General features: G+C 39.9%; 2 protein-coding genes across 2 annotated transcripts; one reads left to right on the forward strand and one right to left on the reverse strand.

The window, feature by feature from the left end:
• Window positions 1-30: 30 nt before the first annotated feature.
• Window positions 31-4,613, reverse strand: LOC103717290 (actin-related protein 2/3 complex subunit 5A). Its single transcript, XM_008805613.6, has 4 exons — window positions 4,414-4,613; window positions 4,274-4,346; window positions 4,081-4,181; window positions 31-292 (listed from the first exon to the last, which is right to left on the reverse strand). Exons 1-4 carry the CDS (start codon window positions 4,506-4,508, stop codon window positions 157-159), a joined length of 405 nt encoding a protein of 134 aa, XP_008803835.1. The 5' UTR covers window positions 4,509-4,613; the 3' UTR covers window positions 31-156.
• A 10,252-nt stretch (window positions 4,614-14,865) lies between these two features.
• On the forward strand, window positions 14,866-16,902 carry LOC103716329 (uncharacterized). Its single transcript, XM_088718715.2, has one exon. It carries the CDS (start codon window positions 15,042-15,044, stop codon window positions 16,569-16,571), a length of 1,530 nt encoding a protein of 509 aa, XP_088574841.2. The 5' UTR covers window positions 14,866-15,041; the 3' UTR covers window positions 16,572-16,902.
• The last annotated feature ends 1,836 nt before the right edge of the window (window positions 16,903-18,738 follow it).

Here is an 18,738-nt window from a genome sequence, read left to right on the forward strand (position 1 = left end):
TGCAATTCTGAACTTGCACATTTTTCCCCATATAGAACTCCAGTACAAATGTTATTTAATGATCTCAAATCGCAAAAAGTTCTGAAATTGTATGACACAAACAGGCCTGTGAATACATATAGAGAAAAATAATACTACACCGACAGGCAACGAAGCTTACACAGTATTTACAGTGTCAGCGAGGGAGCGCAGTATGCAGCCCAACCCTGCTCGCTCTGTAAGCTTTTCATGAATCCTCAGGCATTGGTCACAAGTTGGCCGGTCTCCAGTTGCCAAGCCCCTATACAAATACCTGCATTGTTTTATGACAAAAGTATGAATACAAATGCAGCAGATGGCGAGCAATGAGAGAAGTGATTCCCAGCAGAAATGCAGAAACTAGCTAGAGGTCCTTGTCACAAACTAACAATAGTGCAATTTCAGAAGCTGGCTGGTTAGTAGAGAGAACTAGAGGCACTTTTCCACTTCCTTCCATGATAATTCACAATCTGAAAGCGAAAAACATTAGAAGTGCACCCACCAATCAGATCCAACTCTTCATATTTAGTTCTGGAAATTTAGCAACTAAGGTTGTAAGCATTATGTATATATACACTTGGCAGTGGTGACCGATACCTGCATGAAAGGGAAAAGTGTAGAGGCTGCTCTTGTTCCACTAGAAGTGATACAAGGTGCAAGGGATCATTGTCTCTTTGAAAAGGTTGTTGAATTCAATTGTTAAAAGGGAAAGCGATGAACAGCTTAAAACAACAAAGTGAAGCTTGCTCAGAAGATCATGTGTCAAATTCCTATGTTAAAGGTCCAAGACTGGAGAGGAAGGGAGGATAACAATCACGTGTTTCTGAAATAAAGAAAGGGAGGGGGGGGGGGGGATCCCACCAACAAGAAAAATGCAGAATTCTTTCAATCAATAGCAAATTCTACTCTTAGAAGAAAAAGCCCTCTATTGCCGATCAAGGGAAAAAACATAATGAATTCCCTTGACAAAGAAATAAGTCTCAGATGAAAAGCCTTCCATTATACCAAACAGCAGCAGACTCTAGCTCTCAACGGCTTTGCTTCCAGTCCTTTCAGAACTAATATGAAGGAAGATAATTATTCTATCAACAGCATCACTGGATAAGCAGCCCAATTATGAGGTATCAAATAAGTTTAAGCAACTCCATACCTAAGCTCCTAGACTAACCACCACATTTACAAGGATTCTTGGAATGAAAATGACCAACACCGAGCAATCTTCCTTTAAACTTATACCTTTCACCCAGCTAAAATACAGATGATCAGCCCCTCGTTTTCCACACACTAAGAAGGCTCTGGTACCTTCCATTGCTATCACCTTTAACCCAGCTCATGATTCTTTTTCTTTTTTAATTGCTAATCTCATAACAAAATCCTCGACAAGGCTCATCAAAATCACATCCAGCCACAAAAGCTGCTCAATGGACAACTTCCAGATAACCTACACTTCAGATCCTCTATCTTCAACTTATAATTCAGCCCCACATTATTCTTTGAAGGGCATATTTAAAAAGATAAGTGCCCCGGCTGCCCAGGTTTCCAACTTAGTATGTTGCACTGTGTCTGAGCATGGAGGATGAAACGAGCTAACAGATTGGAATTGAATGTTGCCAAGCATTTTGTATTGACTTACTACATCTTATATGTTATATCATATTCCACATGCTGGATCATATATAATTTGTTAGATTTCTCCTTAGCTTTTTTTAAACTACCGCTATGTGTATATGCAGTAACTTAGGAACATCAACCAGGAAGATTATTAATAAAACTGCACTCCTAACATCATCTTAACTTCACCATCTTTTTAGGTCCACGTCCTATGCTCAACATTCCACGTTTGCTGTACCATGTTCTCTTCTTCCATATTCCTTCCTCAACTTTTCTAGATTTTATAGATCTAATGAGTTCGAGTACAATGTTTCCTTTTGAGGACTACTAAACAAGGGAGTTCAACATATACTAAACAACAACCATAACAGATACATCAAATTGACAACAAGACAAAAGAGCACTATATACTAGTAAAACAATTTCAGCACTAGTAAATTGAAACAAGAAAGGAACTTAATTATCACGCGGTATGCACCAAAAGCTTTTCAAAGTATCCTATACTTGAAGTTCAGTGCCAATTCCATTCTTCATTCCCTCAAACTCTGTAGATGATATTGGGCCAGCATTCCAGATTTCAATCCAGGGCCCCATCCATTTTACTCTCATTCAAACATAATTTTTTTGTGGTTGTAAAAACATGTCAATATACTAAGAATGTCATATAATTTGCAATAGACATGCACTTACTTACGATGCAATTAAACAGAGAAGAAATTAAAAATAAAATACATTCACAAGTAAACTGTAATATGATACACAAATAGACATATGAAAAATATTCGAGAAAATATCATTTCTAAGGAGAGACAAAATAAGGATGAGCAAACTGGAAAGTTCCAAGCCAACTTTGCTATAAATTATATATATGGGTGTCATAATTAGAAAGCCTATTCAATTAAGATGAGCAAATAAGCGTTTTCTCAGCTTAAACAGCAAATAATTATTATCATGCATGCATATACTTTCCCTTGATATTCCAGCAACAACTATAGGTTGTTCTTTAGCCCACATGAAGAAATGGAATCTTTTGAAAAAAAGAATATTCCCAACTCTATCTTGAAAACAATTTACAGGACCTCAAACATTGAAACATGCAATGGTTAAAGCATTTAAAATGAACGTCAAATTTCAAAAAAAAAATATTTTAATGAAACTGTCCTTTTTCTATACAGTGTGGCTCACTGGATCAGTATAAAATAAAAGTCATTGGCATCTTATATGCAGCACATGATCAATCATTCATGTATTTAAGCAACCTTAATTCATGAAGTTTACAATAAAAGTATTCCCATCTCTTTAGCAAAGAATGTCGATTTTCAATTTATCTTATAAGAACAGTCTGCCAATGTGCTTCTCTTCTGACAACACTCCTATAATTCAGTTACAGACACTTTCTGCTTCATGCAGAAACCTTGAGGTACTGTCACTCCTACTTAGTAGCTACATATTAGAAGGAAAACCCTAATTCATGTTGAACTCTATTAAAATATCTTCATTCATTGCTTAAAGAAACAGAATTTCAATTCGATACTATGTGACCGTGCAAATTTTAGATTAGCCAGATCAGCCATTTCTCCAACACGATGACATTCACCAATCCTCCAATCATGTACAATACAAAAGGCATAACAAGCTGTAGATAATGCCAAATAATTGAAATGTTGACCCGTAAATGTTAATCGAGGGACCCAAAAATCATAATAAAGCAGAAAATGACCTTTCTGATACTTGCCAACCACATCATAATCAAGCCAGCAAGTCGTTTTAACTGCAAGAGCAATGAGTGCATTGGCTATGGGTGCACAGATAAAACAGAACTAGACACAACATCTATATCACAATTTCATGAAGAAGTCTTACACTAATGTAATTCTTTCGACATGCTCCTTGATTTTAGAGTCATAAAAAGCTTATAGCAAGCTTTCGGTCTATTTACATACACAAGCACATACAAGCATTGCAGGATCGACCAAATCTTTTGATATTAGCGCTTTTTTAACAACTTTGAAAATTCAATTATACTCCAACACCCCAAAATTCACTTTTAGCACAGTTGTTTGTTGCAATAATATCAACCATTGCATCAAAAACAGGACAGCCATCTAGCTCCCAATTAGATTTTGGCCAGCACTCAATTCTTACATCCACATTTTACATCCAGCTCTTAATAAAAGTACCAAACTACCAATTATAATAAATTAAAACAACACCAACAAGAAGAAGAACAACAATAACAGAATAATCTATAAAACTAAAAGAAGTGTTTAACCTATGAGAAAATATCATATAGTTACCAGAATATGTTCATACAACTGTCAGTGAAACAGCAAAGAACTGTAATTGGCCAAAAATAATAATAATAATAATCAAGACCGACATTGAATCTAAAAATAAAATTATAAATTAAAATCTAAGATTAACAAAGCATGTCGAGGATAGAGATCTCACTTCATCAGAATATCGTAGTACTCGGGATCCAAAGAAGCGAGCATGCCATCTACATCCTTTATGGCCATTATCGCTCGATGCACCACTATCCAATTCGCCGACTGCAGACGAAAAGAAACCAATCAAAGAATCCGATTTTAAATAAGCCCTAGTAATCAAGCGAAAGAGAAGACTGCAATAGATTCCGACCAACCTTGCACCTCTCATCTCTGGTCTTGAGAGGGGATCCCTCGAGTGCCGTCTTCAGAGCCTCCACGGGCTTCGATCTGTTGAAAATTTACAAGGTTGGATTTTTTGGATCTCTGAGGAGCTAGGGTTTCGATCGTGACTCACTGTTTGAGCAAGCTCTCGATCTTGCGGGACTTCTGCTCGATCCTTGTGATGATGGCTTCCAGGTTCTCGACCTCCAGAAACCCCTCCGCCGCCATTGCCGCCGCCGCTGCCTTACTCCGTCCTCTCCTCCCTCAAGTCCAAGCGCTCCGCCCACCAGCAGTTTTACGGGTTCTTCTCTCACGTGGCGATCGGTGAGAAGCCCACTACCATTTGTTTCGTGCAGAGCGGTCACTACCTGATCCTCTCCGCTCTGGAACCGGGATTCGGTTAACAGAACGTTAACGGGAAACGGCAAGGAGAAGGGGAAGTTAATAAGACGGTTGGGGCGACGTTGGGCAAGGTTTCCATGACGTCACGATACCACGATCTTAAGTTCCAAAACAAGTTTTAAACATCATTGGTAACGTTACATTGATTTGGACACAGTCATCCATTCGAGCAACTGCTTAATAAAGTGAGAACAACTCATACAAGTTCATTTCAGTGGATATAAGAAACTATTAGTTGATTCAAATTTATCAGTTGAGCAGTGAACCAATCCAACTATTGAACTAGTGGATCTGATTCAACTAATAATTTATAAGTAGAAAAAATACGACCAACCCCATAATTTAGGATTGTAATATATTATAATGCTCAAATTGGTTGGGTGTGATTACATATATATTGGTACTTATGGTTGTATGCAAAGAGTCCAGTCAGCCAATAAATTAGTTTTCTATAGATTGTTGTAATGCTTGACCAATGCTTATCAGGCTCTCGACATACTTTCCAACCTCATTTAGAAAACAAAAATTTGCTAAAGCTTGGTTAGAAATTAATGTTGAGTTTAGAAGCTACTATTTATTTCAAAGAAAGTTTAGGAGCCAAGATCAAATTTAACTCATTTAGATTTAGTTCAAACTTCAACTAAAGCTGGACAACTCCAATTACTTGACACTTTAAATCATTGTCAACCCTACCATCATATGGAATCACAACCATGCATTTTAAAATTACCCATATGGGTGCGGCTCACGAAGCAACATATGTAATAAGAAATCAGACTAAGAGTTCTAGGATCTATTTGTCTCTACCACCATCATCATTAGAAACTCTTGAGAGTAGGACTCCACCTCCTTTTGACTTCATCTGTAAGAACTCGTGCAGGCGTATATTTAGTATCACATCAGTTATTTGCTGGATAGATCTCAAGTACTTATATAGGATCAAGAAATCCAAATAATACATTCTAGCCAACAATTTTGGATGAGGTCCTGAGTTGTTACAAATAGTATCGGAGCGAACCCGGCCCATAACCTATGTGAACTAAGAGACATTGCAGCACCGATCTATTGGGGCTAACTACAAGCCGATCGTAGTACTTATAATTAGATTTGAATAGATTTGAACCTTCAGCCTGACGAGGATATTAGGACTTAAATGAAGAGAGTATATGAGGATCCGTGTGAGCGTGTGTTTAGTCTTACATTAGTTATTCGTTGGATAGATTTTGAATACTTATGTAGGATCAAGAAACTCAAATAATACCTTTTAGTGAGTAATTTTGGGTGTGGTTCTGAATTATCATATCATTTTTGCATAGTTATCTTTGCTCTCTCTCTCTAGCCTTTTATTTTTTTCCCACGTGCATAGCACGTGCAACCCGAGCCCTAAAGGGATGAGAAATATAGATGATATTTTTAGATTTCTCTCCAGTTGGAATGCTTCTCCCTTCAAATCATGCTACTTTGGCTACCAGTATCAGTTTAAAGCTCGCATGGATGACTTTTTTCAGCTCATGCTCTTTTTCTTATGATTACTAAAACCTCAGCGTGACTGCTAGCTACTTGTGATGGATTCTTGGGAGATCAGCACTGAAACAGAGGTCATAATAAATATCTATAAAATATTAAGGAAAATGAAGAAAACAAGCAAGTGACAACTCAAGTCCAGCTACCGCAATAAACACTGCCAGATTTTTTGTGCCTCCCATGATTCTAGGATCAGTCAAGCAAGTGATAACTCAAGTCCGGCTACCACAATAAACACTGCCAGATTTTTATGCCTCCCATGATTCTAGGATCCACAATAAACACTGCCAGATTTTTTGTACCTCCCATGATTCTAGGATCAGTTTTTATTTTTGTAAATATTACCATTTATTGTGTTGTAAATTTTCCTTTCAGTTACATATTTTATACGCCTAAAATTATACTTCTCTGATTGTATAAATATACAGAGTATGAATAGAAATCATGTTGTGAGTTCAAAATTAAAAACCATAGTAGTGTGCATTTTCTTTATGGTATCAGAGCCACAAATCTCTAACGAGTGTCTATCCCTACTTGCTTCCTGCGACATGGTTGTCATTCCTACATCTACCACTGATTCCCCAATTATCACCATCAATGCTGCAACCACCATTAACGAAAAACTCACCCCTTCTACCTTCCCTCAGTGGAGGGCTCAATTTGAATATTGCTGATTGGTTATGATCGCATTGACTTTGTCACTGGTGACAAAAAATATCCTGCCATTGATGAAACGAACTACGCTGCCTCCAAAGCCACGAACTCCTATTAGGTTCGCCAAGATAAACTCATCCTCCACGCAATTCTTGCCTCCACCTCCACCACTATTATCCCACTCCTTGCTGCATACAAAACATCTCATGAGGCTTGGATAGCACTTACCCGTTTATATGCAGGAAAATCACGAACGCGTGCGATGCAACTCAAGGAGGATTTGACCTTCATCACTCGTGGAAATCGCACAGTCACTGAGTTCCTTCAAGCAATCAAAGTGATTGCCGACGAACTCGCAGTCATTGATCATCCCGTTTCGGATGATAACTCTCTACATCCTCAATGGATTGGGTTCCGAATTTAGAGAAATTGCGGCACCCATTCGTGCTCGTGAGACCTCCCTAAAATTTGAAGAAATACATGATCTTCTTGTAGGTCATGAGAGTTACCTTCGACGGTTGGAGAATCAATCAGTAGCAAGCTTTGTTCCGACAACCAATTACTCTCAAACAAAGCCCTAAGTATTCCTCAAACAAAGCCCTAAGTATTCCTCCAACAAGCCCCGCGAGAACAACGGACACAACAAAAATGGGCCCTCGCAGCAGTCTTCCTCCAATTCGGGCTACAGAAAATATAAGCCCAAGTTTCAATGGTGTGATCAAATTGGCCATACGGCCAAAAGCTGCCCAAAAATGCCTTCAGCTCAATTCACACCAAACTGTGTAGGATCCTCTCAAGGAAAAAAATTTAAAATGGCTAGTTGACTCGGCGGCATCTCACAATATGACCACCGACCTCTCTAATCTGTCAATAAACACTGAATATGATGGTACTGATGAGGTGGTAATCGGTGATGGATCAGGTTTGCATGTATCTCATGTTGGTTCATTATCTCTTGCATCGTCTAATCGTGTTTTTCATTTACATGATACCCTTTGTGTTCCCACAATTCAAAAAAATCTTATTTCTGTTCACCACTTTACCAAGCATAACGATGTCTACCTTGAATTTCATCCTCCTTATTTTTTTATGAAGGATCGAATCACGGGGGCGACACTTCTCAAAGACGAATGTGAAGATGGAGTGTACCCATTTTCGGAGACTCTAGTAATAAACTCCAAAAATGTCGTTGCCTATGTTCATGAACATACTACCACCGATGGATGGCACAAAAGACTTGGTCATCCCTCTTCAAAAATTGTTCATCATTTAATTAATGCTTTTTCTTTACCCATCAATAAGCATGGACATCTATCTCTTTGCACTTCATGTTCTCAAAATAAAGCTCATCGTCAACCGTTTAATTCTTATGGCCTCACTAGCACTACTCCCCTAGAATTAATTTACACAGATGTTTGGGGTCCATCTCATGAAATTGGTATTGATGGTTCAAATTACTACGTTATTTTTGTTGACCACTATACCAAATATATCTGGCTCTATCCTATGACTCATAAGTCCAATGTTCAAACAATTTTTCCGCAATTCCGAAATCTTGTGGAAAATAAGTTTAATACAAAAATAAAGAGTCTTTACTCCGATAATGGTGGAGAATATATTGGCCTCAAATCTTACCTTTCCGTCCATGGGATTAGTCATTACACAACCGCTCCCCACACTCCACAACAAAATGGTATGTCTGAAAGATGACATCGCCATCTTGTTGAGACTGGTCTCACCTTACTCACAGACGCTCACATGCCTCTTTCATATTGGCCATACGCATTTCAAAACGTTGCGTATCTTATAAATCACATGCCCACCTCAACATTGAACAATCAATCTCCATTTGAAAAATTGTTCAAACAAATCCCAAATTACATCAAGCTCAAGCAATTTGGCTGCCTATGTTATCCCTTAACTAGGCCATATAACAAACATAAACTTGAGCCCAAGGCCCAACCATGTACATTCGTGGGTTACTCACTCTCCCAAAACGCATATCTATGCCTTGAGCCCATTACACGAAAGCTCATTCACTCTCGGCATGTCATCTTCCACGAAGGGACTTTTCCTTTTCAAAACACAAGCCCTAAAACTTCCGTGACCACCTCACCTACATCAAGCCAAGAAAATCCCTCAGTCGTGATCTCGTTGCCAAAAGTCACATTCGCTCCGCTTCAAGCTCCAGAATCTCCGGTATTGGGTGCTGAAGTCTCGCCATCGTGTGTGACTGGGTCACCTCCAGAACCGCCTCCTCACCAGGTAAGTAACCCCTCTTCCTCTACCTTGATTTCCAATCAAATTTCTCCATTAGAAGTGCATGAATCTAATGTTTCTGAAAACAATGAAGTGCGCACTCATCGCATGACTACCCGTTCTATGAACAATATTTATAAGCCAAAAAAATCATTTGTAGTCGCTAAGCATCCTCTTCCACCTTCCTTGGAACCCATGAGTGTTACTGGAGCACTCACTGATTCACGATGGCGTGATGCCATGTCCTCTGAATTGACTGCTTTAATGCGTCACAATATATGGCAACTAGTTCCACCACCGAGTGATTGTAATATTGTTGGTTGTAAGTGGGTGTTTCGAATTAAGAGGCATGCTGATGGATCTGTTGATCGATTCAAGGCCAGACTCACGGCAAAAGGGTTGAATCAGAAACCAGGACTGGATTACAAAAAGACATTCAGTCCTGTAGTAAAACCAGTCACCATACGCACTATGTTAACCCTTGCTGTTATGCAAGGTTGGTCTCTCAGGCAATTAGACGTTAATAATGCCTTTCTTCATGGGCATCTCACTGAAAAAGTATATATGAAGCAACCACCAGGTTTTAGGAATCCGGAAAAACCAAATCATGTTTGCTGTCTTACAAAGGCAATATATGGGCTAAAACAAGCACCTCGTGCTTGGTACTCTACCCTCAAACAAGCACTGTTAGAATTTGGTTTTCTCAATGCTAAATCTGATTCTTCTCTATTTGTGTTTCATGATGGTTCTATACTTGCCTATTGCTTGGTGTATATTGATGATTTGATTCTCACCGGAAATAATTCGACATTCGTTGCAAGCATTATTGATCAACTTGGAAAAAAATTCTCCATCAAAGACTTATGATCATTACATTTTTTCCTTGGCATTGAGGTCATCCCTACCAAAGAAGGCTTGTTTCTAACTCAGCATAAGTATATCCGAGATATACTTGATAAAACGAGCATGGATGGAGCTAAGGATGTCACAACTCCTCTATCTACCGCAATACCTCTAAAGCTGGCAGATGGTTCCTCATCAGCTGATTCAACACAATACCGAAGAGTGATTGGAGCATTGCAATACTTGTCATTAACAAGACCTGATATAAGCTTCGCAGTGAATAAACTCTCGCAACTTATGCATTGTCCCACACAAACTCACTGGACGGCCACTAAAAGACTGCTGTGTTACTTAAAGAACACTATTTTTCACGGCATCAATATCACAAAAACATCAAACCCAGCACTAACGTGTTTCTCGGATGCTGATTGGGCCGGCAGTTTGGATGATAGAAAATCAACTTCAGCCTATCTCATCTTCCTTGGTAACACACCCATTTCATGGAGCTCCAAAAAGCAACGTGCCATTGGACGATCATCAACGGAAGCTGAGTATAGGGCCTTAGCAACGACAACAGCAGAATCCATGTGGCTGCTATCTCTATTCCAAGAACTGAAGTTCTCATTATCACAACCACCTATACTCTTGTGTGATAATTTAGGAGCAATACAGCTAAGTTTTAATCCTGTCCAACATTCAAGGATGAAACATATCCAAATAGACATTCATTTTGTGCGAGATTTGGTTGAGAAAAAAATTATTAATGTTCGGCATGTGCACACCAATGACCAGCTCGCAGATTTACTCACCAAGCCGCTTTCAAGACAAAGGACAGGCTATCTAAGAGACAAGATCGGCCTATCCGATGGTAGCCTGTTCTTGCGGGGGCGTATCAAAGAAAATGAAGAAAACAAGCAAGTGACAACTCAAGTCCAGCTACCGTAATAAACACTGCCAGATTTTTTGTGCCTCCCATGATTTTAGGATCAGTCAAGCAAGTGACAACTCAAGTCCGGCTACCGCAATAAACACTGCCAGATTTTTGTGCCTCCCATGATTCTAGAATCAGTTTTTTATTTTTGTAAATATGACCATTTATTGTGTCGTAAATTTTCTTTTTAGTTACATATTTTGTATGCTTAAAATTATGCTTCTCTGATTGTATAAATATACAGAGTATGAATAGAAATCATATTGTGAGTTCAAAATTCAAAACCATAGAAGTGTGCATTCTCTTTATAAAACTCTGCGGCAGTGGACATGATCATAAGAAAGCTTTTTTATTTTGATGAAATAAGAAAGCTAATGAAAGTGGTACACTTCCATTTAGTTTTCATCAGCTGTTCTCAGCGCAAGCCTGAGGCCCTTTTTTTTTTTTTTTGACCAACCAGAAGACTCATGCAATCCAATTAAGGTCTGAGATATTTGATGGATACATTTAGCTGCCCTCATAGATTTTTTTTTTCCTTTAAATTATAGAAAGGACTAGAGAAATTCAGAAGCATCACCGTGCTTATAAAGTACGCATATAGCCCATTAAGCATCTACGAGGCTCAAGAAGCTTCCCTTTGATCATCTAATTAAACCTTATTAGCATAAAGCCACAATCAAGCGAGCAACTGACCTTCTCCCTATGGGATGGAATCGGAGAATATATATGATCTTTTTAAGTGGATGGCACATGGAATCTCATCCCATCAGCATGTGCTGAGATGGGAGTTGATTCAGATGAGACGCATGTAAACTTATCAGACCAAAGCTTTAGAATCAGTTCTATAGAATTCTAAGCTATCTCCTGCACTTTCTACTACTTAAAGAAGCAGCTGAGTAAGAAAGTATGCATGCCTCGTCACTCTTAGCTTTGGTTGATGAAGATTGTCCATATTTCTTGACTGCATGTTTGTCGAGGAATGGAACTTTCTGCAGTGGCGCGGATGGCGACACCCGCCATCGTGAATATTAGGCCCAAACACAAATCTTTGAATGTTCGATCCGTGGCCAGTTCGAATGGATCTGTGCTGCAGTGTTTTCTAATCCACATAGGTTACAAACCGGATCTGCTCTGATACAACTTATCACAACTGAAAACCTTATCCAAAAAAGCTAGCTAGAAGGTATTATTTGGGCTCTTTGATCTTACATAAGTATTCAAGATCTACCAAGCGAATAACCGATATAGAACTAAATACTTGTCCGAATGGTCTCCCCAGTAACTACCGATGACATCCGTGGCGCACGCATGATGCACTCACTTATTTGCAAGCAGCAACACGAATGACACCTGTTGTCCGTCGGACAATGGGGTTTTCTTTTACTTAGCTTTCGGCGGAACTTTTGTATATGTAAGATTTCAAAATTCTAAATGATAAAATTGCTAGATGGAACACCTTTGGAAACTATTGTGGAACCAAAATGGTCCCTAACCCTTTTGGATGGAAAAGTCATCCAAGTCACACCCACAACCAAAAGGCCGCCTAGGAATGCGAGCGAGAAACGCACATTTGTCTACATGCGTGGGGAATATGTCATGCCTTGGTCCACCAAATGGTTTGTTTGCGTGGGTCCAACGCCATTCTGCAGGAGTATATTGAATTCACCAAGTGGAACAAAGCAAATCCGCAGTGTTGGAATCTTTTTGTTTAAATTGGAAGGGCTTAGAACATGGTTACCCTGCTCTGTTCCCTTATTTTATTAAGCTGAATGCAAACAAAGTTCTCTTATCTTGAAGGAGACTCCAACAACACCAAGAATCCCTCGCATAAGCATCTAACTGTAATAGATTATCACAACCGATAATTGCGAGATCATTTATGTCCCACAAGTTCCATGCAGGTATTTCTGACATTTGAAGGCTAAGTAGAAAGCTAACCAAATAGTATATAGATACGATCCAATCGTCCAACCTAAAATTTGCATCACCAACTTCTCACAAACATTCGTATCCTGTCCTCGAAAAAAAAAAAGGTGATGAAAACTGTGAGGACCTGTGCCGGGGAAAATATGTGAGGATCCATGCGAGCTTGTATTTAGTCCTACGTCGGTTATTCGCTAGATAAATTTTAGGTACTTATATAGGATCAAAAAATCCAAATAATAATTTTCGACTAACCATTTTCAATAAGGTCTTAGATTCTTACAAAACTATCTCGGTTTCCCATTCTTAAATAATTTGAAACCAAGGATGCCTATTTTGTAAGAAAATTTCTCAACAGGTATGCTTCTAACACCAACCTCTTCCACTTGCTAATCAACAAATAGGTCAATAGGACAGGAATCTTGTAAGCATCTGTCGTAAGAAGGAGCACAATTTTTAGTATTTGTATGAACTTTTTTGCTATAGGTCAATCTCTATTAGCTGTTTGTAACTCTTTCTTTCTTCTTTTGCAATTATTTCTTCTCTTCAATATGGGTGGCTGCTTTACCAGCCTCCTTTATGATTAAAAAAAAGAGTATATGTATGATTTTTTTTTGCTATAAAATAATATAAACTTTTTTGTTTGGTGTGGGATTTCTTAGTTTACTACATCTTAACAATGGAAAGAAACCATTTTCTTGAAGCAGATATCTGCAACATCCATGGTGGACCCACTCCATTTGGTAAAGAATAGCATAAATTCAAACTCGTTAGAAAAACTGAAGACTGCGTGAGAATCGAAGAGCATCTCATATTCTTCCTTTGGACCATTAGACATGCAATGAATAACTAGGAGGGACGCAAAAGTGGGACAAGGGGAGGGGAATTAAAGGTAAACCACCTCAGACCCACATTCTCCCAAGCCAAAGCTAGCGTATGCACCCCAAAAGAAGAATCCACCGCCACATCCGCCCTCTTCTTTCGACCTCTGTCTTGCCCATTACGACGATGATACCCTGGTCCTCTCCCCAAGGATCCCTGGCCTTCCCTGCAGAACTGCCTCCATTTGCTCCTTGTATTCTTCTGTTTCTCTACTGCCTTGGGGAATTCTAGAGGTTCAGCTGTGCCCTGCCCAATCTCTTTTGCAAATGACCAAAATCCCCTTCTTTTGCAAATTGAAACTCATCATGCCAGCAAAATTTGAGCATGATACTCTAAGCTGATACCTCATCAGTACTTCGGCCAATCTCCCAAGCCCACAATGTTAACATCTTATTTTCGAGCATTTTATGTTGATTAGATATATGGAGTTGCTTTTAGCATTGAAAGGAAGGCACATAAAATGAATCTGCCGATGAAGATGATTACAGAGGAGCCCATGAGTTAGCAAATTATATTAGAAGATGTGTGAGGATCCGTAGAGGCGTGTGTTAGGTCCTACATCGGTTATTCACTGGATAGATCTTGAGTATTTATATAGAATCAATAAATCTAAATAATACCTTCTAGCTAGCCATTTTGAGTGAGGTCCTGAATTGTTACAAATAGTATCAGAGCAAACCTAACCCATAACCTTTATAGATTAGGGGACACTGCAATACGAATCCATTGGGGCTGACCACAGGACGATCATAGTGCTTATGATTAAATTCATATGGATTTGAACCCTTAATCCGATGAGGACATCAGGACTTAAACAGAAAATCAAAACTAAGTAATGATGGTTGTACATCCTTTTAATCTATCGCATGTTAATAGTGTATTCAATATGCAAATACATATTATTGGATCCAGATCCCATTTTGCTTTCTTTTTTATGAAACCTTTCAATGATTATCACCAATAATTTTCTCAGTAGTATGGTTTAGGCGCACTGCAGAAGCTCCCATAGCCAAGTATACATGGATAGATAGTTATGCACCCTTAGTGGAGTGGGGCATAGTCGGAAAATTTAAGCATAGTTGAGGGCATATTTGCATTTTCCACCAACGGTAACAAAGCGGCGTCCCACGCCTTTTTATAAACGGCAGCCTCATCACCTCTCCTCAGCCTTTTGCTTCCCTCCGCTTTCCCTTCGTCACGAAGCCTCCTCCTCTGCCCTCCTCTCCTTCTCCACCTCTTCCTCCTGCCTCTCTTCATCTCCAGAAAAACAGGGAGATCAAAAGAGAAGAAAGGAGGAGCAAGAAAAGAGTAGAAGAAGAAGAGCATCGCAACCTCCAACTCCAATGGCAGAGCCAAATCCTCCTCTCCACCCCTCCAAATTACCAACTCCAAAATATAGAACTCCAAACCCACCAGCCCAACAATCCTCAGCTAGATTCCTCTCCAGTTTCCTGTACAAAGTCATCTTCGTCACCGTCTTCATCGCCCTCCTCCCTCTTTTTCCCTCCCAAGCCCCAGAGTCTGTAAACCAATCCATCTTCACCAGAAGCTGGGAACTCCTCCACCTTCTCATCGTCGGGATTGCCATATCCTACGGCCTTTTCAGCCGCCGCAACACCGAACCCGAGCCCGAAAAGGAGGCTGCTTGGAAGGTCGATAGCCCCCAATCTTACATCTCCCAAATCCTTCATGTCTCTTCAGACTTGGACGACGACGAGGTTGATAGCCCGCATGGGCCTCTTGATGAGAGCAAGATCCAGACTTGGAGCTCACAGTACTACCCAAATAATCCTGTGGTTGTGGTTAAAAAGGATGGAACCGATGCCGGCCATGCAACCAATAAGCCTCTGTATCTGCCTGTCCGAAGCTTGAAATCATGTGCCCAGGACTCGGGGTTGCTGGATTCTTGTAATGAATTCATTGATGGACATTCTGGCTCGGTTAATGGAATTGAAGAGTCCAGAAATTTTGATGCTCTGAATTCCAAGAATGTACCAGAGGGGAGAGCCGTCCTTCCATCTCCTATTCCATGGAGATCGAGATCAGGAAGGATGGAGGTGAAGGACGAATCAGCTTCGGGTACAGGTATGGCCCCTCCACCTTCTTCTTCTCCGCCACCTTCCGTCTTGGAAGCCGATTTCGGGCCTTCCAGGACTCCATCATTCCGTTCTCCGGCGACCCGTACCCCCTCCTCCACTCCTCCGACGAACAGGCTCTCTCCCTCCCCCTCTCTTTCCCCAGAAGTGAGGTCCAAAAGCAGCGAGGATTTGGGGAGGAAGAAGAGCTTCTACAAGTCTACTCCACCCCCGGCACCGCCACCCCCACCTCCATTTCTTGGTCATGGCTATTCCCCCGTCTCCGACAAAAAGCCCGTATCGAAAAGTTTCAAGGATGAATTGGAACGTTTGAGCAGAAGGGGAAGGGAAGGCTTTGATCCCTTGATCTCATCATCAAAACGAAGAAATGAAGCAGAAATCTATTCGGTTGGAAGGTCGGTCAGAACGGTCAGAGCGAAGGACGTCCCAAGCGCAATGCCAGATCGAGCAACAAAGATCGGCGGCGCCGAGCAATCATTCGGCTATGAACCACACCAGCCTCCTCCGATCCCAAAATATCAAGCTGAAAAGGAGAATGAATTCATCATGGAGAAGGTGATTGTTTCCTCGGATGAGTCTGATGCCGATGACGCCGCTAGCGAGGCCTCTGATCATGTGCTAGTTTCAAACCCTGCGGCAGAAGCAGCCCCGGAGGCGAACGAAGTTGATAAGAAGGCCGATGAGTTCATAGCCAAGTTCAGGGAACAGATTAGGCTTCAGAGAATTGAATCAATCAAGAGATCCACCGGGCAGCGAGGCCTTAGAAACCCAAAGTAGTCTCATATTTCGGTGCCTTAGAAACCGATGATATTTACTACATTTTATTCTCTATGATGCTGTCTTTTTCTTCTTTTCCTGAAGTTTAAAGAGTTCCAAACACCAGTCTAGTTGAATGAAGATTCAAAATTTGTTAATCTTGTTCTTCATTCTCTTTTCATGGCAATCGTTCTGCCTTGGCAATGTACTTGAAATTAGATTATTGGAGCATGTGATTTCCTCGATCACTATTCAACTCTTGTACCGAACACTGATCTTGGAAATCCAAAGATTAGTAAGCAAGGCATTTTGTAATCAATTGGCACAGTAAATGCATCAGTAGTTATCTCTATATTTCATTCTTGCGAGTGCTGTTGATTGCTCCTTGCTATCAGAGAACCTTCAATTACAACCACATCCAAATATTCAAGGTGGTTGGATGTTGTGGCCATTTTGCCTAATTTTATATAGGTAAAGGTGATTAAATCATTAACTTTCAGACTTGATGTATGGTAATCAAGTACATAATGAACATTTATACTAAAATTGATTCTGTGTCATTGGCATTGGATCGATGGGGCAATTTCACCAAGCAATTAAAAAAGTTAAGGGACATAAGAGAAAAGTAGATGCATATTGCCATGTTATTTCGGAAAATGGAGAGGAAGAGGGTCCAATATGAGGACATTGACATTATGAGATTTAGGTCATGGAAAAGGCAGTCCATTTGATGATCGGATTCCACTATTAACAATCACACCTTATGAATTGAAATCCATCATAAGAGGGATGACACAATAAGGCTCCGCGCACCTGCTGACACCTTTCGAAGCACTACTTAGGTGTTACATACATCAAGTAGTCATAGGGCTTACTCAGAGAATCATAAGAATGATTAGGGCTTTACTAACGGTGGTCCCTGTTGGAATAAGGTTCAAGTACCTTAAGGGTTAAATAAGAAATAGATCCAAAATTCCCATATCGCAAAAGCTGATCTGACTTTCAAGTAAATCATCTGCCATACAAGAGCAACGTATCTTCAAACTATGGAAGACTAGATAACCAAGGCTCTGCAGTGGATTACCAAATTTTCGAGTATAGCATGCGGCTACCTAAGTGTAAAACATATAAAAAAGGAACTTTGATCCTACCTAGAAGATTAATTTTATCATTGGAATGAATTAATTCAATTGAATTTTCTAGTTCGTCAGGCGTTTAATTTTTTGGATTTATCTTTCTGAGATCATTTTAACTGGAATATTTAGTAATTTCTATGGTAACCTTATTATTATGGTCGACAGCATTAGAGCTTCAAGACTAGTATATTACTCAAATTTTTTTTTTCCTAAAAAAAATTGAGAGCACTGTGTTTTATCATATTTTGATTTTTTTTCTTTTTTCATTGCCAAAATTCTCATTTAGGAATTGCAGGAAGAATCTTCAAAGAGTAGTTGACACATGTCCACTAATTACAAAAAAAATAATTATTTAACTGACACTACCGGTCAACTGGTTATCTATTCCCAACCGTTTATATGAAAAGAGATGATCGAGATTGCATACTCCCACTGGGGTACGGTAGCAAAACCTGACAACTATTAGCTAGGTTGGTCGGCACTGCTCCCCTAAAGGCTTTGTAGGAGGATAAAAAAATAATTGTTTTTACTAAAATAGATGATTTAGATAATTTTAGTAAGGATACATCCAAAAAAATCGAAAAACAATATATTTTAGAATCCTTTAGGCAGCTCTCCCTTTTCAACTTATAGGACATCTCCACGGTGATTTATCACATATAAAGCCACCTAATTTACGGTTCTATTGGTCTCTCTGGAAACATGAAAGAGAAAAAAGAATAGATGAAATGCAAAACCTAGGTGTTGCTGCAAAGGGGACCATAGATGTTGTATATCACGTGTACAGCACGTGATCGGTAGAGCCACGCGTCGAGACCGTAGACAGCCAAGTACGAAGGCCGACTGAGACACACACATCCTATCACCTGGACGTGCGGCGCCCACCCTCTGTGACTGTCAGCCGTCCGTTTCACTCATCCGTTACTACATCCAACGGCCCGCCGATCCCAATTGCATGCGACGGTCAAATTAATTCACCCATTCTGTTAAACTCGCCGGCGATTGCGGAAGCGGAGGCCGTTAGATCTATAACCAAACCGACATGAGGCCTC

This window comes from Phoenix dactylifera, chromosome 3 (genome assembly GCF_051530095.1).
Source record: "Phoenix dactylifera cultivar Ajwa chromosome 3, Ajwa_hap1_PhDact_Kaust_v1.1, whole genome shotgun sequence".
Lineage (NCBI taxonomy): Eukaryota > Viridiplantae > Streptophyta > Magnoliopsida > Arecales > Arecaceae > Phoenix > Phoenix dactylifera.

Excerpts from the sequence above, each read along its gene's own strand:
- LOC103716329 (XM_088718715.2), top strand. The coding sequence starts at position 15,042 with ATGGCAGAGCCAAATCCTCCTCTCCACCCCTCCAAATTACCAACTCCA.
- LOC103717290 (XM_008805613.6), bottom strand. The coding sequence starts at position 4,508 with ATGGCGGCGGAGGGGTTTCTGGAGGTCGAGAACCTGGAAGCCATCATC. Across the intron at positions 4,347-4,413 it reads ATCGAGAGCTTGCTCAAACA|ATCGAAGCCCGTGGAGGCTC; the intron begins GTGAGTCACGAT and ends AATTTTCAACAG. Across the intron at positions 293-4,080 it reads TACTACGATATTCTGATGAA|GTATTTGTATAGGGGCTTGG; the intron begins GTGAGATCTCTA and ends AAAACAATGCAG.